This window comes from Sinohyriopsis cumingii, chromosome 15 (genome assembly GCF_028554795.1).
Source record: "Sinohyriopsis cumingii isolate HCF-2022 chromosome 15, ASM2855479v2, whole genome shotgun sequence".
NCBI lineage: Eukaryota > Metazoa > Mollusca > Bivalvia > Unionida > Unionidae > Sinohyriopsis > Sinohyriopsis cumingii.
The window spans coordinates 34,139,861-34,165,843 of record NC_142975.1 but is presented as its reverse complement, the minus strand read 5'-3'; the positions used below and the strand labels follow the sequence as shown (position 1 = coordinate 34,165,843).

At 35.1% G+C, this 25,983-nt stretch overlaps 1 protein-coding gene across 2 annotated transcripts in view; it reads right to left on the bottom strand.

Moving 5' to 3' along the window:
• Positions 1–11,509: 11,509 nt before the first annotated feature.
• The window catches only part of LOC149781581 (ATP-dependent DNA/RNA helicase DHX36-like), a 116,248-nt gene continuing 101,774 nt past the window's right edge, over positions 11,510–25,983 (bottom strand). The window contains exons 24-28 of one of the 2 annotated variants that reach the window (XM_089935625.1): positions 24,933–25,029; positions 24,460–24,583; positions 21,285–21,363; positions 19,300–19,373; positions 11,510–12,562 (exon numbers count right to left, since the gene is read on the bottom strand). In XM_089935625.1, the coding sequence (XP_089791751.1) occupies positions 12,389–12,562; positions 19,300–19,373; positions 21,285–21,363; positions 24,460–24,583; positions 24,933–25,029 (548 nt within the window). In that variant the 3' untranslated portion in view covers positions 11,510–12,388. Of the gene's footprint in view, positions 12,563–19,299; positions 19,378–21,284; positions 21,364–24,459; positions 24,584–24,932; positions 25,030–25,983 lie in introns of both variants that reach the window. The other variant, XM_089935626.1, reaches the window with a different exon arrangement.

Sequence of the window (25,983 nt, the reverse complement as noted above, 5' to 3'; positions counted from 1 at the left end):
GAAAATCTACTGGAGAAAATAACGGATCATTGAACGAATCAATATTATCAGTACATTCTATATCTACCATGGTGGTTGCCACTTTACAATCTTTTACATAATTGCTTTCTTGACATTATCACATTAGAGGAAAATTCTCCAGAATATACTTATATATCGACAACTACAAAACAAGTAAAGCTGGCTGCTTGAGAGCGGTTGAATACTAAGTAATGAATCACATTGTACATGTGCCTGACTACCGGCGGTTGATAGATCTCGCCTTTAAAGTAGGTTGGATGTTATATATCCGAGGAACAGAGCTACTAAATAATTTAGAATACATCGTCTTACATGAGCAAGTCCTTTGAGAAGGTTTAAAGAAAGGAAACTTGAAATACCATGATTGTCTAATAACCCTCTTCTACGCTGTAATTAACGTCTGTAACTATTGTTTGAAATGGGATAATGATCGAAACGTCTGACTCAAGCATCGGACAATGACAAAGTCTTAAGTGAGTGGAGTATTGATTTACCAATCGTCAATATATCTAGTATATCCTGTTATCTTGGACGGAGAGTAGCTGTGAAAGTGTTTCATATTATTTTCAATTTCAAACGGTGTAGCAACACAGACAGGCGATCAATATACCTTATCCACTACAGGGCTGAGCAAATCCCATAGCCCGACGTGCCGGACTAGTCATTTTTGAAGTCGGGCAAGTAAAATTTTCCAAGTCGCTAGTCCGGGACAAGCGCCTTTTAAAAAAAAGTCGGGCTAGTCCTTATTTTCGTGCTTTAATCACTATATCTATCTTTATTTGGCCAATCATGCCCTCAGGGCGTACTGAATACTTGATTCTACTCCTCTTCGTTTATACATTTACATCCTGTTACCGCTTGACTGCATATTGGGCTAAGCGACCAAATTATCGGCAAATCAAAACACGTCAAACAAAAGAAAGCCAGTATGATCAATTAGCAGTGTTATAAGCGGTTTTGTTGCAATGCGTTTACTCAATCTAGATCATAACGAGCGGCTCACTATGATTTTAATCCAGCGATTGAGTCTAATTAAATTAATGAAAGGTACTTTACCGACATCTGTGTTGGTTTCCTTTATGAACTGATTAAATGACAGTAATGATTCTTTAATTTATAACTGATTATAGATGATTAACTTCCACGTGAGATATTGGGTTTGAAGCGAAACAATTACGCTAATTAATGAGCTGTTTCAGTTCGTATTTAAAAGAGAAATTTGATCTTGTGATCACTTTAGAAGTAGTTGTCATGCAAGCTGATAGTTACTCTGCGGATAAAATGAGTTTGCTAAATTATTTTCGCAAGGAAGGTAATAACGGCGATTCGGAGAAGGTAAATTTGTTTGAAAATGGAGGGATAAAACGTAAGACGGATACTGAGTGTGCTTGTTATCCCTGTCTTGAATATATGATTCGGAAGGTGGCAGACATATACATGGACATATTTTCAAATCCATGAGCTAAAACATATATACATGAACCTGAAGAAGCCAAATGTATAACAACCAGTGTTTTTAAAAATTAAATTCTTTTAAGAAATAATTATGTTGTATATTATTTCGTTTGTTTTGTTTTTTTTGTTTTTTTTTTCTATGGATTAAGTACATACGTCTCATCAAATCTCGGCAAGTGATTACCATTTTGGGACCAGTGAAAAGTAAGGTGGGACTAGTGAAGAGTAAGGTGGGACTAGTGAAGAGAAAGGTGGGACTAGTGAATTTTCTGAAACCACCTGTCCCGGACTAGTGGTTAAAAAAAGATTTGCTCAGCCCTGCACTACAAATGTGTTAACTTTATATTCTACTACAATACCTCAGACGTTGGTATTAATTTTCAGTTGGGAAAGTTTGCTCATAAATACCATCATCGTTATCATTTTCTTGAGCATGCATGCGATAAACTCCAAGCATAAATCTGGAATCCTGTGTCACAAGCGTTGAAATCTTCAAGAAGAAGCAATGGAATTTTTGTTGGCATATCGGCATTTTTGGGGTTAATTATATATAATATCAAACTCTGTTGTTTAAATGTTTAGTTTTAATTGCATAACTTTCTGATACAAATACAATCATTAAGCATTTTATTTACAATTTAGCAAGCATTGTTGATTGTATCAATAATTGGTTACGGTGATAATTATTACATTTGACTGAATCCATGCATAGATACTATTCCTGTGTTGCAATGTAAACGTGATAAACATCTTGTACGAAAATGTTTCAACATTGAAATATTGGAGACAGTTCGGGGCGTTTTTTTTTTTTTTTTTTTGTTTTTTTTTTGCTAAATGATAATCCCTAATCCGTTACATGATCGACGTTTTAAAAGACCGTTGTTTGCCACTGGTGAGAGGAAAGTGGCTGTTGTGGAGAGGATAATTGATTAACATGCTAGGTGCACAGTAAAATAAATTATCACAAGTATTATTACTGCAACTGATTTTAATATGTTGAAGAATCATTTAAGGCTCAGAAAGGTCTGTGCAAGACGGGTTCTGTACTTATTGGCGGCTAATCAAAAGCAATCTTGGGTTGGTATCGCCAAACAGCCACTCTCCAAATATGAAATGTGTGACCAGAGGTATTTCAATGAGATTGATACACGTGAAGAAACATAGATTTACATTTTTGAACGCGATTCAAGAGAACACAATACTATTTTGATCGGAGAAAACGGAGAGAGACCATAATCGCTACTCTAGTCGGACTGTCAAGATAATAGTTTTCGATGTAAAAACCCAGTGGACCGTTGGTCTGTGCCGGGCTCTCAAAGTATCACTGAATAGTTTTGTGCCTTCAATGTACTGTCAAAATTTTTGGAGTACTACAGAATCACGGGTCCGCGTACCCAAGGTCTCCATGACATGGCACCTCAACACAAGTCAACCACCGTGACAGACTTACTGAGCGAGCAAAATATCCCAGCTTTGCCACATCTTCCATACAGTGAAATTTGGTTGAATTCTGTTATTAAACATTCGCTGACAGGCGGACGATGTGAAACCCGCCATGTAGTTGGAAGTGCCGTTTTTCAGTGTATGAACGAAACACCAAATAGTGAATATAAAATAACTTTTCATAAATGAGTTAGATGGAGATTGTGTGTAGGAGTGCATGCTGAGTATTTTTCGAGAATGAACTGGCGTCCAAACGTAGCTGATCCACCATAGGTGTTCATCACACTGACAACTTGCCGAAAATTTGTCTTTCCGCTATGATAAACTAGCATGCCTATGAGGTGCCTCCACCCTCCAATTGAAATTCAGTAACTTAAAATTTTGAGTGCTTATGATCAAATTTATATCAGTATAGACACATCTATGACGACAGCTTTTGTGAAAAGAAAACCATAACAGCCACACCATTTTCTGGATCTATATAAATTTGAATTGTGTGCTTTCAATACAGCACCAAAGAGTCAGATGCTGATTTCAGTAATGAGTCGTCCAAACTCGGGACTGTAAAAGGACGGAAATTATGTTAATTAAACAATGTCCCTCACTTTTTTCAGTTACAAGTAGGACAAGCTCTCAAAAGATTGTTTTTACTAAAATCTTACTTTCATTATCAACCAATCAGGACAGTCAAACCCATATATACTCTATTTTAAATAATCTTCACTGATTTATAGTATGGTTCTCATTCTTTCACATCTGTAGTAATGTGAGTCCTTGAACAACTCTCAATTGTTGTAAGCCTTTTTCGAACATGCTGAATGGATACTGTAAGATAATGTTCAAGTAACAGAATACCATGGGATAGCCAGAGACCCATAAAATCGAATAGTCATGTTATCTCCTATGCAGGGATGCTGCCAGGATTTCAGGATGTACTCTAAGTTTTGTGTGTGTGTGATCTCCAGTGAAGAAGTGGTGACGGTGGGAATAGCCATTGTTAAATATCTCCCCAACACTTAAATATCTGTCACTCTTTCTGACTGTTCCACTCTGTTACAGCTCTATTGAAATCAAAATTCTCGAAGAGATGTCATCTCTAGTTGTATAGCGATTATTACTGTGATGTCATTGGGCATGGTCACGTGGTTGTGGTGGGGTCTTGGTTGGGATGACATGAAGACCAAAGGCTTACTCCATTATTTGACATAGGCTTACTCCCTATTTGACAGCTAATTATGGTGTTGTCAAAAGAATTACAAAATTTCTAGCAATTCAGTTGGACTCGGATACTTGATTCATAGTCAATAACAGGTTCTAAAATTGATGTGTTTATTTTGGAGCTATCTTCCTCCATCACATTCAAGATTTGGATATACCAAAGGTGAAATTGGTACAGTTACATCCTAAACTACTATCGTGACTACTTCAAATGTTATTTAATATGAGACTTTAATGCAAGAACTCGTAGCTTCAGTAATTTTTTGGTTAAAAAAAAAATAATTTCTTCTCAAACAAATCAATTTGGTGCAGATTACATTGTTTTTTAATGATACTGTGAGAATTCTTGATGTGCAAAAATTGCGCAAGAAATGAACAACATCAGACCAGAAAATTACTACCACTGGGAAAATACCGATAGGAATATACAGAAATAATGATATAATTATTTAAGTACAAACAGGACAAACTTTATCCATGTTGCTTTTGAGTTTACACAGATCAGTCAGTCTGTGATATTTAATGTCATTTAATGTTTGCACATAGAGAGCATGTACATCATTTGGTCATACATCTGCATGATATAAAAGTTTGTCTTGTTATTCTTTTGTTGCCACAGTGGTTCTGCCAACTTGAGAACTACACACACCTAATTATGTTGTATGGGGATTCTCTGATGTTCCCTATGAGCATTAATCTGTTAATTGTTTTAATATGATCCTCCTCCTCTATGTACGAATATTATTCTGTGCTGTGAACTCCTTTCATTGCCAGCTGTCTGAAACGCATATGCATAACTAGCTTGAACAAGTTACTGTTCTTTATGGTTGTGCAATTTTCAACATCTCACATGTATGGCCCCATGGGTATTCTCTCTTGGATATCTCTGTTCCAAAAAGAAAAGTTTTGAACCAGAGGTCTCGTTAGGATTTTAAAACTAAGAGTCCATGGCTCCCATTTTGGTAAAAATACGAGTCCCACCAGGAAAAGTTGCAGTCCCCTCTCAGAAAGCTATGCAAATTATAAGAACTATTGGTTGCCATAGAGTTTAATTTCTACATTCTTTATAACACTTACATAGCTCTTGCTTGTCCATCAGAGTGAGTCTGAATTTTTTTGATCCAAGGAAGGTCTTATTCAAAGCACTAAGCTAGGCTTCACACACTTTCTTACACTTGGCTGATGTCCCTTCCAAACTATCAGTTCTAGCAACGTTAGCACTCTCCTGAATCTCACACCCTTCGTCAGTTGAACCCCAAAATACTCATTCACGTCTAGGTCTCAACATGTCACGATTCCGAGGTCACGTGGACTGCTTATTCGTTACACTCGGAAATTTATACAATAATGAAATCTAAAGTTGTTTATTTTATGTACTATTATAAATGGCCACATGTACATCTCTGGGTATTTCTGCCTCTGAATTCAAGCACTGTAAATATCAGTAGATATTCCCACCCAGCTGCCAGTCAAAGCCTTTGATCATGCCGCTTAGCTATTGCAGCATGTTCTATTGATGTACTCTTATAATGGTGACGACCGGGGGGGGGGGGGGGCGGCTTTCAACCACTGAATTCTGTCATTGCAAATATCAGCACAGCTAACTGATCAACACATTTTCCCACTATGCAGGTGACTGAAGCAGGACTGGCAAGTCTTTGAATTTTACCGCCCGCCTAAATAAAAAAAAAAAACTGGCGTCCAAATACGCGTGATTATAAGCGTTTCCGAGACCTCTGTCAGTTTTCACTAACATGAACCCTGCCAAAGATTAACTTCCTTGAATCAGTGTTTTGCTGCCTCGTATGCTAGATTTTTCTCTTCCATAATGCTGTATTAGGGTTTTAAGACCAACATTCCCATAGTCTGCTTGTTTAGACATGGGTAACTTGAATAAATATAACCGGGATATTGTCCATCCAACACATACATCGGACTCGCACTCAACATCAATTTTTTTGGCTAAAAATCACATACTGGTATTTCCAGTGACATTTTCCCAATGTCTGACAGACCGATATACATGAAATTCATTGTCATCATAGCTATCACCAGCCAGTATTTCTGGCTGAAAACGTCGTCTTAAGACAAACCATGTTGTGATTCAACGAGTTTGGTTTCCTGTGGGGCCCTTATTGGAAACACGCATTTGTAAAACTTCCACGATGAAAGTAAGGCTAAAACTCCATAAAATGCCTGTTCCAGGGCCAATGAACCAATTAAATTTAGTTTAATAGCCATTCAGGTCGAACTGAAGTATCCAGATATCTTGATGTTGCATCAAGTGCTGTGAGACAGCTGTGGCAGCGCGAATTACATCGCGAAATGCACATTTAAAGTTAAAGTTAAAAGTTTAATAAAAATTGCATACTGCGCAAAGCACGTTTTTTTATATCCACGACGTTGACGTAATTTGCCGAACTGCTTTAAAAGTATGTGAAATCATACAAATTATGTGCACGTGCGTGTACTGGCATCATTTTCTGACCCATGTTAGACCGCTAGGAGGAGGTTAGATGCGATTTTAAATATATATTCGGTTTTTTTTCTTTCTTTCTGACAACCCCACCAGCGATTTCTCATATTGTTAACACAACCCACAACAGAAGTGATTTTCCTAACTAACCTTCCACTGTCAGAATCAAAATAGTTCGAAACACAACCTCCTATAGAAGTTTTTTTGGAGTGCCATCCCCGGGGGGGATATATGTTTTATTGGAACAGCCCTAAGTTATTTGATATTTATATTTCAAGATAATTGCAAAAAAAACAAAATATGGCAATAATGTAGGATGTGTTATGACACCATACTCTAACAAATAAACATGCTGAAAGTGATAATCTGGTAATATATCAAACTTTTACTAGTTTCACAAGTAAACAAAATACATATAGAAAGGAATAATTGTTAAAAGAAATTAAAGTTATTGTTAGGTAATAACTAAAGTTGAATGGAAGTCAGACATGAAGCAGAACATTTCTTTTCTGGTACACTAAATATTCAAATATATCAGTATTTTCTGGGCACAATTTGGCAACAACTCGGGCAATTATAGAATCAGCCATTTTGATAGTAGTGATCACAAGATCACAATGTGTGCTGCTCTTATTCTTTAATATTACATTTCTGTGTTAATGATGTTTAACTACTATAATTGGTCCAGTTGCTTCTCCATATGAGCTGCATCAGAACTGCTATAATTAGTCTGGTTACATTTCCATATGAACTGCATCAGGACTGCTATAATTAGTCTGGTTACATTTCCATATGAACTGCATCTGGACTGCTATAATTAGTCTTGTTATATTTCCATATGATCTGCATCTGGACTGTTATAATTAGTCTGGTTACATTTCCATATGAACTGCATCTGGACTGCTATAATTAGTCTTGTGATATTTCCATATGATCTGCATCTGGACTGTTATAATTAGTCTGTATGATCTGCATCTGGACTGTTATAATTAGTCTGGTTACATTTCCAGATGAACTGCATCTGGACTGCTTTAATTAGTCTGGTTATATTTCCATATGAACTGCGTCTGGACTGCTTTAATTAGTCTGGTTGCATTTCCATATGAACTGCATCTGGACTGCTTTATTTAGTTTTGTTACATTTACATATGAACTGCATCTGAACTGCTTTAATTAGTCTGGTTACATTTCCATATGAACTGTATGTTAACTGCTATAATTAGTCTGGTTACTTTTCCATATTAACTGCATCTGGACTGCTATAGAACATTGATCACTTTTCCAGACTAAGTATGGCAAAAGAGACGAGATTCATCATGACTTAAATGTGTCCACAGTACCCAATAAACTGAAACAATGCCCTTTAATCAAACTGATTTGAAACTTAACCTTCTATCCCATCCGCACATTAGGTTTACAGCTAATGGTTATTTATATGTATCCCTTGAAAAGTGATTGTTTTATCTGCAGCACCATTTTCTACCATTTCTTATGACAGGATTTACTTTTTAATACACATTATAGGTGAATACAACTGGCAATTAGGTAAACTGTCCTTAGAATGGTCTGATATTGTTTCATGCAGCTATATACATGTACAGATGAAAACATTGAAAATGCAACAGACATATGATGCAGTCATGCACAAAGATGCTTTAGAAGGATCTACAAAGCTACAGTTGCTTTACAAGTTTTAAAGGAGCCTCGATTGACTAAGTGGTCTAAAGCACTCACCATTATGGATCACTGCCATCTCACCTCTGTTGGCGTTGGTTCAAGTCTCTCTCGGATTCGGCCAATGTGGGTCTGTGAGAAAACTTGCCCACAGCTTCTCATGGGTAGGTGGTTCTTTTCGGAGGTTTTTCAGGTTTTTCCTCCATCATTTATACTGGCCACCATATATAGCCTATCTTGTGCTGAAAATGGCATTAAACCCTACAACAACAACAAATTTTAAACAGTATTTCTTCAAAATAAAACACAACTCATCAAAGGTTCTGTTAATAAATGTTTCTAAAAGGTAAATAGTCAAATTTAAGGAAACTTTTGTCATGAAGGGCAGTAAATAATCCTGATGTGTTTTGTGTGGTAACAAAGGTTCTCATCAACTTCACCTTTTCATAGCGATAGCACACTGGATGTGAAAATCATCAGTACTTTAAAACAGTCACCTGAAGTAAAGATGTGGAAATTCATCACTGAATTGGAAGGGGTAATACAGATGTTACAGTGCATCAGTGTCACTCAGACTCACAGTTGTAAATGGATACTTTAGTTTGCTGCCTGTAAAACATTTACAAAATTGTTAACATGTAAGCAAATAAGCACGTATAACTATAAATGCTGTAGTCTGAGTGACACTGATGCACTGTGACATCTGCTGGTGTGCTACATTCTAAAATCCATAGACTTGTGTTCCATCGCTGCAAAAAGTGAATACCTGACTGTTTCCTCCTAAATACACATATTACTCAGTCTTATCATTCTGCACTAGAGCCATTCTGAGACAAACTGCAGTAAATGCAAGCTAAATTGATCAGAATACAGCTATCAAAGAACACGGCTATCTCCACCTAGCATTTTTCTACCAAATTTGTCCTACCAAATTAAGGAAATCCATTGTAAGGAGTATGTAATTATGAAAAACAAACCATAAGCAAAAGGTGAAGAGCAATTCTTCATCTGCATCGCTCATCCCTATTTCCTGATATATTCTGGTCCTAAATTAAAGCAGTGTCTAAATCAGAGGTAGGCAAACTTTCCAGTGCAAGTGGGGCCACATACACAAGTTTACACCTTGTCGAGGGCCGCATAGTTCATTAGGTAAAATAATTAATATTTGAAATAGCAAAAACAAAGGTTTTTCTAAATAACATCATAATTAATTTTCAGTTGTTAATATGTTAATATTTGAAAACTTAAACTTAAACTTTAAAAGAAGCACATTTATTTGATAAACAGAGTAACATAAACAGAGTCAGTGCAAATGATGACTTGTTCCTAGGCCGCATGAAAACCCTTGGCTGGCCGCATGCGGCCCACAGGCCGTAGTTTGCCCACCCCTGGTCTAAATGGACACTGAACTGCTAAAGTGTACATTATTATTTCATTTTTATTTTAGGTTTTACATACTGGCATATTAAAGCTTGGTACATAGCCACTTTAATAACAATATGGCTGAGAGTAAGGATAGAGGCTAAGAATTTAAGTCATAAGCTGCTTGTTAATTTCATGACCAATCCATATCTTTATCACTATATGAAGGCAACATCATACTGTCCACAGATTATACAGCCTTGAACCATTCAAGGGAAATGTTAATTAATATTTGTTATAAACAAGAATTTGACAGAAGTATGTTGTATGCTGCCCTGCCTGATACAAATACATTATCATTTTCAAATGACTTTGACCTTGAAGAAGGATAAGAGGGAGGGTAAGGGTACCTTGATACAAAGGGGTAGAGCATTTTGATTATACAGTACAAGCAAGACAGATTGTATTCCTTATGTATGGGATTTATGACTGCAAAACAAAAAGTAACTGAACCCTTTTAAATAATTCTGATCAATTACTAATACAGATTCTGATTTAACCTTGACCTTGCTCGAGGATCAGAGGGACATCAGGTATGTGTGAGTATATACACATCAAAATTCAGTGCATACAGCCCTAGTTATATGGCCCAAGATAGGTATCCATCCCATGAATAGATACTTCTATTAAAATAAACAGGATTTAACTAAAACCTTGATCAGTAAATTTAAAATGACCATGACTTAGACTGAAAGCCTGAAGGTGATATGAAGGTCATTACCTACTAATTTATAGTATGACAGCTATCCCACTCTGAGTCTAGAACCAATAACCCTAGAAACAAAAATTACCAAATGTTTAACCACTGTTGATGACAATGCCAAAACTACATGACAACAAAACAGGCAAGAAAGTAATTTATCACTTTTATGTATATCTAATAATATGAATATTATCTATGTGCAATTTCCGTACTGCATCAGTTATACTGTAATGGGTGTTCTTAACACAATTACTTCTCAAAGGAATGAACTTCCTTCTTAATATGTGCTAACTCTGCCAATGTTTCCAAAAGAAAAAAAAGTGAAATTCCTGGATTAAGGAACTATACGTTATATGCAAAATTATACCAGACAATTTACTGAGAAAATTATGGTGCCAAACAAATTATTTACATAGAATTTATGTTAACAGACAACTTGATGACTGAATCTGTTGTAAGGTAAGTGAGTGCACGATTAAAAAACTAATTTCTAAAAAATTGTTTCCAAAACTCAAAAGACTATGAAAATTGTATATTACAATCCCTACCTGGCATATTTTGTTAAATTACCCCTATATTCAGAAAATTCCTCATGTTTCCCCAAGACAAGGATGACATACCCACATCAAAAAAAATCACTCATAATACATTTTCTTGCAAAAGATCACAACATCAGCTCCATATAATCAACAGATTTCCTGCTTTCCCTTTTCAACAATTTTAATTCACCAAAATAATGAGTACCGCTCCAGTGGCCTAGTGGTTAAAGCAACCGCCTCGGATGCAGAAGGCTGTGGGTTCGATCCCTGGCAGAGTCATATCAAAGACTTATAAAAATGGTACTAACAGCTGCCTCGCTTGGCGCTCAGCATTAACAGGTAAGTGTTAGGACTGGTTGGCCTGGTGTCAGGATAATGTGACTGGGTGGGACATGCTAAATGTCTGTGGCATGATGCCCCAGTGCTAAACATCACTATAAACTGTCACACTGCAGACATCGTAGCGATATGACTGAACAATTGTTAAAGCTACGTTAAAAATCCAAATCACACACACACCAAAATAATGCAATATTATCATAACAATAAATGAACAAGGAAGTCAAAATTTTTTTAATGATAATACCACAAAATAGCAGCAAACACTTCTTGTACAATACAGAAACAATGGCACAGTACAAAATATAGATTCTTTAACACATATTTTGGTTTCCATAGGAACCAGTAATAGAAATTAAGATTTAGAAAGAAATTCATGGATGATGCTATAACAATCAGTCCATCTTCATTTCTGTCCCCAAAAACATTATTGCCCAACAATACTATCCTATAAGTACTATCTTTAACGCATGTATTTGGAGAAAACATGTCTTGATCATTGCCTATATTCTACTTGAGTGCATGAAGTGTTAGACCCTGAGAGTTCAATATACATTGCACAGTCCATGAATATGTTATCTGCATTGACATATTTTCTGACCATAAACCTGTTCCTGGATAACATCTGCAACCATGGTTACGTATATCACCTATCAAATGAGATTTCTACAAGAAACTTGGAAAGAAAACAATTCATACAGAACATAAAGTATCTATATGGAGCCATTTACAAGCTGAAACAACTTTTCAAGAAGGTATTTATTTGAAAACTTTCCCTCCAATGGAAAAGTTCTTGGAATATACTGGATATGATTATCCATAGTTCAAGCCTTTGTTCTTATAACAGATGAATCTCTACTAAAGTGTCACAGACTTCACAGACTTCCATGACATCCTCATACACTTTCAGCTGGAATGGACGAATAGGACCATGTTCTAATTTGGATTTTATCTGTTTCATGCTACATCTGAAATCTAACACAAATGATAAACAGGGATAAACATCATCTAAAATATGTAGCAGATTCAATTCTCAGTCACTATGTCTAGTTGGTCCCTTTAGCTAAATGATCAATCTCCTTCTAGACTGGATCACTGTCACCTGTAGTCCCTAAACACTGCCCCTGTGGCCTGGTACTGAAGGTCCTCTGTGGTCACTAGGTGCAGGATAGCCCTCAAAAGAGCCCCTTCTTTGGATTTGGGATCCCAGTTTGTGATTCCAGGTTTGCTTATCTTATCCTCCAGTAGTTTGTCAAGTTCGTTTCTCAAGTCCTGTGCAAGAGAGGAGAATTTATCGATATATCACTTATGATGCATGGAAAGGAGAAGAAATGGATTGCCATATATGGTCAATTATAAACAGAGTCCTTTATTTCATCCATATGTCACATTAATAGAGCACAGTATACAAATCATTACTTACAGAGGCTATTTACATGTTTATCTGGCACTGAGCCAATTTTCATGGGCATTGCCATTTTCAGTCGTGTGGTAAATCAGCCATTACCCTCCTGCGAATTTGTCTGAGGCCATATCAGCTGTTTTGTGTTTACATTTTGTGTTTCTCAATTGTACATATACTGATGAGTTTATAATGGATACAAAATCAAAGTACAAAACATGGACAACTAAAGAATATTAAATATACAGAAAGAATCCTAATGTTCACATGGAATGTGCATGTTCAGTTTCTTACAAATTTCATTTATGCCATCATGAGTGGATGAAAGCTTTAAACAGAAAAACAATACCAAAAAGGTTTGTTATTTGTTCAAAACACTTTTAGATGGAAGACTAACCAAAAGAAATCCATTTCCAAAGCTAAAATTGGGATATGAAAATAAGGTAACTCTCAACAGATGCAAGATTTACAAAGATATGGAAATTTTAAAAAATATTGATAGACACTTATATCAAGTCTGAACACAGAATATAAGGTCCTTCATACCAAGAAATATCAGCTACTTTAGTAAAAGAGCTTTCCCATTTAATTGGGATTCATGCTGAACAGTCCAGACACTGTGTTGGTACTTAGTATTGTGAGCCAAACTTCAAAGAACAATGTTGGCATTCATATGCCAAGGAGTGCAGACTTTCAAACACAATTTACCCAAATAAAGATATCTTTGACAGATGATAAAAGGAGTGCAGACCAAAACCAATAACAAAACTGTCAGCTTCTGAAACTTTAATAAATGTGATGCCTTCCTCTAAAGAGGCATAAGTAAAGAGGTGTTGTTCACACTTGTAAATGTTATGGCTCAGTTCAACACTTTTGACTTTGAATTAAAATGAGAAGATCAGATAATATTAGCTTGGATGAAACTTAAGGACCTGAGTAAAAGAATTGGAATTTCAGGAAGTTTGGCTTCTGAAAATTATTAAGTCTGGATTCCAGCATAGGCAGATAAATTGAAATGTCTGGTCCTTGGGTTCCCATGTGAAATTGTACAGAACTATCCACACACATCATACATAATAGATTATACTGAAACTTATAAAGGCCAACAAACCTCAAGAGGCGAGACAACAACTATAAATCTCTTAACACTGCCAAATACTTAGTTGGAATTTTTCCACATGGTCAAATAATGTTTATATCAAAAACATTTGGTGATCGAGCTAAAGACAAATTTATTGTTCAAAAATGTGGTTTATTGAATTATCTCTTGCCAGGAGATGAGATCATAGCAGACCATGGCTTTACAATAGAGGACTTGCTCTTTCCCCTGAGGGTTGAGCTCAAATTTCCTGCTTTTACAAAAAGCAAGCCACAGTTAATTGCAGATGATTTACTTTCACACAGCAAATGCAGATGTAAGAATCCATGGAGATTTTAGAAGACTAAAACTATTTAAACTTTTAAGTTCTACAGTCCCTGTTTCATTTCTTAAACTTTGTGATGACATTGTAATTGTGTGAGCTGCATGAACTTGTTAATGTAAGGTTAGATCAGTGTAAGAAATTTGGAAAATGATTAAATACTACAGCTGTGTGTATTTTGTTATATATCATGGGTTTAGTGACAATGTGCACTAAATTGCTACATGTAGTGTTGTTAATTACATTTAATGTTTATAGGTTTAGCGTCATGATCAGCTATTATTAAGCTATAAATATTTGCCAGTGGATTGAGGCCTTGTGATAAATAGCAAAGCCAACATTACATTTTTCATGTTAGAATCGCCTAAACAAAGGCACATGGTAATATAGTATAGCAACTGGACGTCAAAGAATAAAAGACAAAGCCTGTCCAATGAATCCATTCAAAGAATAAAAGAGAAAAACTGACCAATGAATACATTAAAAAAATAAAAGACAAAGCCTGTCCAATGAATCCATTCAAAGAATAAAAGAGAAAAACTGACCAATGAATCCATTCAAAGAATAAAAAAGAAATCCTGACCAATTAATCCATTCAAAGAATAAAACACAAAGCCTGACCAATGAATCCATTCAAAGAATAAAAGAGAAAGCCTGTCCAATGAATCCATTCAAAGAATAAACAAGAGAGCCTGACCAACAAATCCATTCAAAGAATTAAAGAGCAAAACCTGACCAAAGAATCAATTCAAGAAAAAAAGAGGAAACCTGACCAATGAATCCCTTAAAATCATGAAGGAAAAAGAATGACCAATGAATCCATTCAAAAATGTTTTTAAAAAGCCTGGCCAATGAATCCATTCAAACAAGTAAAGAGGAAGCCTGACCAATAAATCCCTACGAATAATAAAAGAGGAAGCCTGACCAATAAATCCCTACGAATAATAAAAGAGGAAACCTGACCACTGAATCCTTTCAATGAATAAACAAGAAAGCTTGACCAATGAATCCGTTCAAAGCATAAAAGAGAACTCCTGACCACTGAATCCTTTCAATGAATAAACAAGAAAGCTTGACCAATAAATCCAATATGTTTTGCTGTATAGATACTGTGTTTGATGCAATAAAAGTTTAGATTTAAGTTGTATCCGTTTCCATAAATTAGTTTTTTAATTTCAAGTAATATTTCCCAACTTTTCTGCCATGCATGTGATTTGAAAAGTTGTTGGTTTGTGCAGGAAGCTCTCATTTTCAAGCTAACAATCCTTTTCATCAATGTAAATGCACTTGTTCAGTGCAACGTAGAGTTCTACATCTTCCAGTGAATGTTTGACCTTAATCCCTTTAGCTTGTAAAGGCAGTACCCTCTTTATTTTCCCATATGACAACCTTTTGATTGTGCTACAATTTTGATACAATAAAATCTTTTATGAGCAACCTCTACTATGAGCTATCACCTGTCATTCCCAAACACAACTGTAATGCACAATCAATTTTATCATATAAACACTCTGTTATGAGCGACTACCTGCTGAATGGAACCAGCGACTGTGATGTCTTGACAAAATATGCATTATGACACTTCTATGAACTACCACATCGCAAAAATGGGGTAAACTCCACTGACCTTTATTTAATCCCTGTAACAATGACCACTTATACTGTTCTAAGTAAACAAACAAAAACATATATGCTGGCTACTGATATCTGTCATTTTGTAGGGTATGCTTATTGTGTTTTGTATTTTCCATTGTAAAACAGACTAAATTACATGTAGATTGTTCCAGCACTTGGCCTGGATGAGTAGGACACAATTATCCAGCTCTATGAATGACTGTATTGTGAGGATAGACACCACTGACCTTTATGTAATCATTTGTGACAACAACTGTTTGATTAGTAAAGATTTTTCTCATAAAAAAACAAACATAAAAAAAAAATACAAAACAACAAAAAAAGGAATTCTGTCCACCCGTGATCTAATTAATGTACATGTCACAAATTGCCATTGTAGTGCCAAAATTAAGGTTACCATTACATTAGTGGTCGCGTATACTGTTTGTCTTTAGGGTTAATCCAAACTGCCAAGGGGGTGAATAAGGTCTTTGTCTATTAAATTAGCAAGAGATTATCATTTGTGCGATTGGATTGATAGTGTTAAAGTTCTGTGATGTTTGTTGGTTTTTCCCCCAGTGTTAAAGTGATATCATCCCAATTACTAAGTTGTAATCTAATCAAGTTGGTGCAACCAGGTTATGCAATTTGTTTGCAGAGTTAATCCCTGTATGTCTTCTTTGAATTAAGCCATTGACTTTTGTCTGCAAGTAAATGATTCTGTTTCTGGACAAGATAAATGCTTCTCTGTAATTCATTAATTGTTAGATATGCAATGTACATGTATACATTTTTCATACTTTTTCCCAAAACCCAGTCAAAAGTGTCTTTACAGTCGATATTACAACTGTCAACAAATGATGTTTACACATAGTACCTCAGTAACAATGGATGAAGCTCTAGCTAAAAAGAGACAAATTTTAAAACTGGAGAAAATAATTATTGTAAATGAAAGAACTGAAAAAGAGCATACTACTCGCAAAATAGGGGTTTAAACATCGGTAAACACATTTAAGGTGTCATAAAGGAATAGGACTAAATCAGAAAAGATTTCATATGCTAAATTATGTGATCTTCAAATTGAAATGTGATTTCATGTTTAATGATAGAAGTATATCTTTATTGCAATAAAATTTTGTTTTCAGATGAATGCATACAATATTTAAGCAAAACTTTAAACCCTCTACCTCATAGAGCATAGTTACAAAGTGCAGTGCACTATAAATAGAACACCTGTTACCTATTCGACTCCTTACGCATACACCTGCCTATGAACTATTAAGCAATGTAGTGTATGTTACATTTAACAGCAATTTTAACCATTTTACATTTTTGGTACACATCTATGTGGAAAAATTTAAGAGTAAAGTACAATTGTTATAGCTGTGTAATTATTTTTCATGGAAGAATTTTTTATGTGCTTTAAAATCTTGAGAGAACTCGTTCACCGTCATGTCAGTGAGGCCCCATGACCAACCGTAGCTGCCATTTCTCATACTCGAAATTTACAAGATTTTCGTCTGTGTCCATATCACTTAAGTCATCTGAATTTGATAATTTATAAAAAAAAACTAATTGCTGCCTAGATCAATATCAGAGCCTTTACCTAAGTTATTGAATCTTTCATAGTTGTGATCCTAATCGTGAAAACTTTATAAGTACTGAATGAAATCTGTGACCACCATTTTGGAGAGTAGAGATTATGACCCAGTTACTTTAAATAGCAGATATCGACCAGTGCATAAACACTGACCATGTGATCTGACACAGAAATGAATGTAGTATCTAATAGGGGTTTTTCCCCGAAGGTGGCACTATGAAAACCGGCTTAAAATGGCTGAAGTTTACAGTCAACGTCAAAAGGCACTTCCGTGCAACTGGAGTAGAGGCATCAAAAGGCGCTTCTATGCAAATGGTGTAGAGGCGTCCAAAGACTTTTGCATGAGGTAAAGGGTTAATAAAGAATAAAATATATTACAGTGATTGTGGTTATTTTTCCTTAAATTATTCTGAAACTGTACCTTGGGAACTGGACTTTTTTTTACAAAACTATTATGAGAGACCGCCTGTCTTCAGAGACCATTTTTTGCTGGCAAAAGGGGCAGTCTCTCATAACAGGTTTTACAGTACTTGCTCAGTAACAGAGGGTGGTTTTTTGAACTCCCTGTGATCTTTCTGCACAAATGACACATGTTCAGTTGCAACATTTAACTCATTAACCCCTGGAGGTTATTGTCATTTTTGCCTGAAATGCTAGTAGGAAACACATCTTGAGGGATATTTCTGAATACATCCTAATACATCAACTTCCAAGAGAATTCTGGTTAACCGAATGTCTTTTTGTGTTAGAAATGTTGTTTTTCATTGGTTATTTTGATAGTGCTTGAGCAGATGGGAAAAAGTTGGATTTTTATTTTGGCTTATCGGACCCATTATTTTCGTATCCATAACAATTTCTATTCCAAACAATCATCTTATCCTACTTTTTTGCAAAGGTTCACATATCTGTGTGCAGTTCAGACTGGTCTGCCTTAGCTCTGGGGCCAAAAAGTAAAAAATCCATACACAAAATAGGATTCCAACCATGGGCAAATTTTTGGTGAAAAAAAATCAGGTCCAAAAAATTACATTTTTCCCTCTGTATTTTGTAGTGCAACCAGAAAGTCCAGATTATTTGGTATCATTGTAGAGCTACATCTGTCTAACTTTCTATAATACCATCCACTTTAGTGTATCTTAAATGACCCTGATGCTACAGCTCGGAAGTAGGCTCCTACCTGCTGACATATAAACAAGATGCCAGGGGTTAATGAGTTAATAGATTTCACCGACTGTATGATTAAAGTGTTACTAACCTAGCTTATTCTCTACACAAGCTCGCATACATGACAGTGAAGCTGAGGAAATCGAAATTGGATGACATTTATGATGACTAGACCACAATGATCTACAATGACCAGATAACGATGGAAAATTTCAGAACTTTATCAGACAATGAGGATGAATTCTTGGACTTTGTACATTATGACATTACATAGTGACATTTATAGGATACTGTGAATACAAAGAAATGTGTACTTAACTTTCACTGTTTACTTGTAAGACACTTGGAATTAACATATTATGGGATATTTTGAATCAGGTCATTCTGAACTAAATTAACACTGGTATATGATATATAATCGAATTTATGGATTACACTGGTATATGATATATGATCGAATTTATGGATTTATCATATACATGGATTTAAAATGTCAAGCATTATGGATTTAATTAGAACAAATTAAAAGGTCTCAATTTATCTGTGACATGTTCCACTCAATAATGTGACTGTATTTTACATTCTCTCTCTCTCTCTCCCTCCCTCCCTCCCTCACCCCCAGTTGGGCTTGTTTTCTTTTCCAGAAGTGCAACTATGACTTGCTGAGAATAAGTCACCCCTGTGAACTGATCTGACTTCCAATCTATAAAGTGCCTTTCTGTAGCCCTAAAAATAGGGGTCCACCTTTAGTCAAATTGACTGATAAGTGAGTATATATGGTAAACAGTGAGCATTTTCTGTTTAGTACCTTGACTAGTTGAGCTGTCTTGAAAGAAGCCTTGAACACTATCCAGGTATCTACTGACACACACTCTTGGTCTTCTTCCTACAAGAATTTTTTGACATTTGTTGTATAAATTACATATCATGGAATGTTACACTCACAATATTAGAATTTTTTAATATATGTGATGATTAATTACAATAAAATTTGGCTGTAACAGTAATGCTGAAATGTTGTATTTAAATAATTAATAAAAGTAATATTTTGACTTTTAAAGAATATACACCACTCCCTTTATAACTCGCACCCAGATAACTCGTGAACCCACTTATAACAAGGGGTCAGGCATGGATCCCATTTTTTAAACCAGAAAATACCCTAAAACTTGATCCCTATTTATTGAACTTAAAGCAAATCACGATCAAAATTGGTAACTGAAACTTTGATATATCGCTCATTTTATCGTCAAAAGCGAATGATAGGACCTGGAAATTTTAATCAACTTTATGAAACAAGTCATATAATTTGTTACATTTTCTTTTGAAATGACATTCTAAGTACATCATAATTACCAATATTTAAGGAAATTCCGATCAATGAAAATGTCACGCCTATTTTTTAACATTTGAAATTTGTGTTCTAATTCTTTCTTTTAGTTCACTTTAAGTGTAATCATCATAAATGGAATGTGTCCTCTTGTAATTATACGTAAAATTTGCCAATCTACTATAACAGCTATGTCTGCAAGTCTTTCTCTGAGAAACTAATTAAGTGCCGACCATGTATTGATATCAGACTAGAAGAAGCAATTGTCGTATTGTTGCACCAAATAAAAAGCAGGCCTCCTTTGCTATTATCACGTTAATTACGTCTTTTGTACAAAATAATGGAGTTGGAATAATAATAAAAAGTTAAAAGGCATACAAATCGTACATGCTTAATGAGTCAGCAGCCTCAGTTGTATGTCAGGTAACTCATTTCAGTTTATCAATTGAACATTGTTATAAGGTGGCGCTCTACAGTTTCGCATTTTGCATAGGATTAGAATTTTAAAGAAAAAGAATTTCCCTGGCTTTAATCACTGGTTATACTGGCTGTTTAATAAAAACCTTGAATATCTTAGGTATAGTTTCAAGAACCTTTAATTCCCTTTATTTTGGTATATGATTGATGGGTGTAATATTGGTTTTAGAGTATACAGCTTGGCCTTACTCCAGATGTGCACCTTTCAAAACACTGCTAGCTCCACTGGGTCATAATCACTTCCTGAACTTCAATTTGTACAAAAAAGAATGGATAACTTTTTATACGTTTTACATATTTGGTAATTCATTCATTGCACTTTCAGAAGCTGGTATTGTCTAGTCTGGCAAAATTAATTTTCAGTATTTTAATAGCTGCTATGGATAGCGTACTTAAGACTTATTCAGGCTGATTTTTTTAGCACAAGGGAGCATTCATTTTAGTTAGCAGTGTGCTTAGATCATGTACAATTTCCAAAAGTATAATATCCAAAGAAATATCATCCACATTACATTACTGTAGCATAGAGGTATGCCAACATTTTCTCCATTGTGCATGTTTTAAATGCAAACAACTTCACCTTACAAACGTCACTATCTCAAAAGTACATAATAACTGGTGAGAGTCCCCTAAATGTTATTGTGCATGTAATCTAATTAAACTACCTTAAATTAACCTCCTCTTAACTGTGATTAAAGACAGCAAAGACAGACATGGATTTAGTGTTGTAAGGTACAAAGTATAAATGCTAATTCTCTATTCCATATAAAAGCTAAAATAATATTTAAACTAATATGATTTAATTATTCAAGCAGAATGCTTTTCTCTAACTCAGTTTCTCTGATAAGTCTTCAAAAGAATGAGGAATTTCTATTTGGATAAAAAAGTATAAACTTGATCTACTTAAAAATAATTCCATTCACTTTGAAACAACTCCCATCAACAGGGAGCTCATGGCACAATGACTCAACATACACCTCATGTACTTGCCCTTAGAGTTCCTATCTTTCCTCCAAAGAAAAGCAGTGGATATGGAGACACCATACTGCAGTCGTGGAGAAACACCTAAGAATAGTGGTGATACAGGATTTGGTCATTTCACAGTCAAGAATCTCTTATAGTATGATTAATCGAAAGACCCAGACCATAAAATATTTTGGACACCATATTTCAAAAATTCGTCAGAATTTTCAACAGTGAATTTCTTTTAGCAGTTCATTTCTTCTAGGATCACCAAATTCTCACCAGTCTGTTCATACAAGCCAAAACACAATATGATTTTTTGCTCTCAAACCCCGTGACAAGGTCGAGTTTTGAAAAGACAATTTTCAGTCATCTTAGGAAGAACAAAAATGAACAGGAAAACAACAACATGAGCTACAGACATTTTTTACCTACTAATATACATCTCCATAGCATGTAGTCTGAATAAACAGTAAACAGTCCTGCTTTGAGCTGTATAAAGCTATCCTTCAGTAGTCTGTATAAACAGTAAACAGTCCTGCTTTGAGCCATATAAAGCTATCCTTGGAGTAGTCTGTATGAACAGTCCTGCTTTGAGCTGTATAAAGCTATCCTTGGAGTAGTCTATATAAAAAGTAAACAGTCCTGCTTTGAGCCATATAAAGCTATTCTTCGAGTAGTCTGTATAAAAAGTAAACAGTCCTGCTTTGAGCCATATAAAGCTATCCTTCGAGTAGTCTGTATAAACAGTAAACAGTCCTGCTTTGAGCTGTATAAAGCTATCCTTCGAGTAGTCTGTATAAACAGTCCTACTTTGAGCTGTATAAAGCTATCCTTGGAGTAGTCTATATAAAAAGTAAACAGTCCTGCTTTGAGCCGTATAAAGCTATCCTTCGAGTAGTCTATATAAAAAGTAAACAGTCCTGCTTTGAGCCGTATAAAGCTATCCTTCGAGTAGTCTATATAAAAAGTAAAAAGTCCTGCTTTGAGCCGTATAAAGCTATCCTTCGAGTAGTCTATATAAAAAGTAAACAGTCCTGCTTTGAGCCGTATAAAGCTATCCTTCGAGTAGTCTGTATAAACAGTAAACAGTCCTGCTTTGAGCCATATAAAGCTATCCTTCGAGTAGTCTGTATAAACAGTAAACAGTCCTGCTTTGAGCCATATAAAGCTATCCTTCGATTAGTCTATATAAACAGTAAACAGTCCTGCTTTGAGCCGTATAAAGCTATCCTTGGAGTAGTCTATATAAAAAGTAAACAGTCCTGCTTTGAGCCGTATAAAGCTATCCTTGGAGTAGTCTATATAAAAAGTAAACAGTCCTGCTTTGAGCCGTATAAAGCTATCCTTTGAGTAGTCTATATAAAAAGTAAACAGTCCTGCTTTGAGCCGTATAAAGCTATCCTTCGAGTAGTCTGTATAAACAAAAAAGCTATTCCTTGGGACAGTCTACATAAACTGTATATGGTCCTGTTTAGAGCCATAAAAACCTATCCTTGGGACAGTCTGCATAAACATTATACAGTTCTGCTTTGAGTCATATAAGACTACCCTTGGGACAGTCTGTATAAACAGTTCTGCTTAGAGCCATATAAAGCTATCCTTGGAACAGTTTGCATAAACAGTAAACCCTCCTGCCTAGATGCATATAAAGCTATCCTTGGGGCATTTTGTACAAACAGTAAACAGTTCTGCTTAGAAACATAAAAAGCTATCCTTGGGAGTGTCTTTTTAAACAGTTCTGCTTAGAGCCATATAAAGCTATCATTGGGACAGTCTGTATAAAAAGTAAAGAGTTCTGCTTTGAGCCATATAAAGCTATCTTTGGGACAGTCTGCATAAACAGTAAACAGTTCTGCTTAGAGCCATATAAAGCTATCCTTGGAACAGTCTGTATAAACAGTTCTGCTTAGAGTCATATAAAGCTATCCTTGGAACAGTCTGTATAAACAGTTCTGCTTAGAGTCATATAAAGCTATCCTTGAAACAGTCTGTATAAACAGTTCTGCTTAGAGTCATATAAAGCTATCCTTGGAACAGTCTGTATAAACAGTTCTGCTTAGAGTCATATAAAGCTATCATTGGAACAGTCTGTATAAACAGTTTTGCTTAGTCATATAAAGCTATCCTTGGCACAGTCTGTATAAAAAGTCCTGCTTAGAGTCCCTTTAAAGCTACTACTATGATTTTATTTTTGTATTATCATTACATGACAAATCTCACATCTTGTGTCATGTGACTCAGTCTGCAATACTCACCCACATACTACTGATGCCTACTGACAATGTCCATATTTAATCCACATGATAACATGGGTAATCAAAGCGGTTTTGTGGTCTAACAGTTTTCTCTTAAAACACCTGTATTTAGTACAGGTAAAATATGTTAGTTTATGTCAGCTGTAACAAAACCAAGCCAGCCGAAACATATACTTGGTGTCTTGAAATATTCCGTACAATTGAAAACTATTACTATTTGTTAAATATGGTGTCTGAAACATTGAAGGAACTCGAAATTTCAGTTATGGTTTGTCTAAGTAAGAAAAACATCTACGTACACTCATTAGGAGTTAAATCTAAGCCAATGTGACCTAAGTTTAGCATGGTAGCGTAATTTTCACAATAACATACAAATAATACAAAAGGGTTTCATGACTATACAAGTAACAAAAATGTACATAAATATAATATTTTTTATTAAAATTAAATATTAAAAGTGCAAACAACATCACTGTTGCCCAACATAATTACCAAGGAATCTAAAGTAACTTAATGTGAGCAAGCTTAAAAAGAATTCCCATTGGTAACAGTTAATAATTTCTCAAAATATGAGCTCAGTTTAAAATTTTACATTACATACTGTACCTTGAACAATAAAAATAACATTGTCAAAACTATAGATAGTGTAAAGGATTCAAAATCACTATTTAATTTCAAAATTAAGTAGGTGGAAACCATAACATTTTTAATACAAGGGTTGAGAAATTCATTAAATCTAATGAAATCCACACAAACATTGGGATTATAACAACTCTTATTAGGGTAATTTAAGCGATTACGGTTTATTTTCATTATGTTGCTGTTCTGTGATAACTAATTATCACAAACCTAGGATAAAGATACTAAAATAAATCTCAATTTGAAGAAATGTTATTATGTTTAGTGAAATTGGGGTCACAGAGTCAATTTTGCATACAACCTGAGTTGTTTTAAGCTTCTTGTGGTACACAAGCCATTTGCTTTCAAACTGCTTTTCCTTTGCATTGACAGATTTTGGGTGAATCCCAATCTTATCATCAGTGGGGGTAACAACCTTTGGCAATCTGTAAAGTTAAAAATGGGTTAATTTCTAATGGCCTCATAAACAGATCAATGTAAAACAACATTCTATGAAGAAAAAAAATATTATATGACTTTCTTTCAATTTTGAAAAGAAAGAGCCTTCAAACATTTAAAATGAAATGTTATTAAATGTGAAGCAGAAAAGAATAACGCAACAGATGTAGAAGAAACAGTTCAACATCATATGACTCAGGAATAAGTATTTGCATTTGCAAAAATTCATATGTTAACAATCTCTATAAAAATTATTCTCCTACTTGTCACAATTTCATCAATAATTTTATTTAGAAAAAGCTTCCCAGTAAATTTGATGCACCATTTTGTTCTTACTTGAATTTGCTGGCCTTGGGTCCTGGGACATTCTGGATCTTGGCAACATTTGGGTACAAACCAGCACATACCACAGCCTTAACTAAGGCCATATTATCTACAGAAACAGAGACAAAATAGACACAATGACAAATCGTAACGTGATTACAACATCCATGCACAGTGTTTATACTGTTTTGATTACTGTAATGATCTAATTTACCTTGTGAATGGGCAGGTTAATGGCTCACCTTGGTAAAAATGCAAATTCTCACTTACCTGGACTTTCCTATTATATAACAATTTATTGCCTGTGTATTGATATAATAAATGCACAATATGCACAAATCAAGCCTTAAAAAATGTTGGTGTTTTTATGTTAATGAGCACTTTTATTTGTTGTCTCCCTTACCAGGACAACTTCATTTGTTGCAGTGAATGGGTCAGTCTTTACTGGCATATGCACCATGATTTTAACAAAGCCATATCCAGTTACTGTACTGAATTAAATCCTTGACCATTGTTTTAACTCCAAAGGTGCTGGGAGGGTGTATGTATACTATCATTGGGTAGGTAATATAATTAAAAAAAAAACATTTTAAAAGAAAAATAAACTGGTTTCTTCTTCAAAATATGTTACCCAATCATAATACCTTAGGTGAACATGTAAGAGGTGGAGAGAGTTACATCCCCTTACTCTGGAGAGACTATCTCCAGTCATCAAAGGTATATGAGACAGTTTCTAGATAACACAACTGGAAAATAGACTCCATATTTCAGGGAGTGACTTTGAAAGGGAAAAATCTCTCCCTCCTGCAAATCCATCAGAAGTTGTGAAGCAGCATCTTTATGAAGCTGTCAAATGACCCAGAAAGGTAACCTTCTGCACCTCCTGATGAAATTCAGCTTTTTAGGATGAAATATCTCTGATCTTGTCTTTGGCCAAGAATGGATATCTGTTTGGTTTGTTCGATATCTTCTCTTCCATGAGAATACTGTGCCCATGATCGTGGAATGATAGGTTTAGTTATGATTGGTGCTAACTGTTTCTCATCAAAGTGCCAAAGGAAGT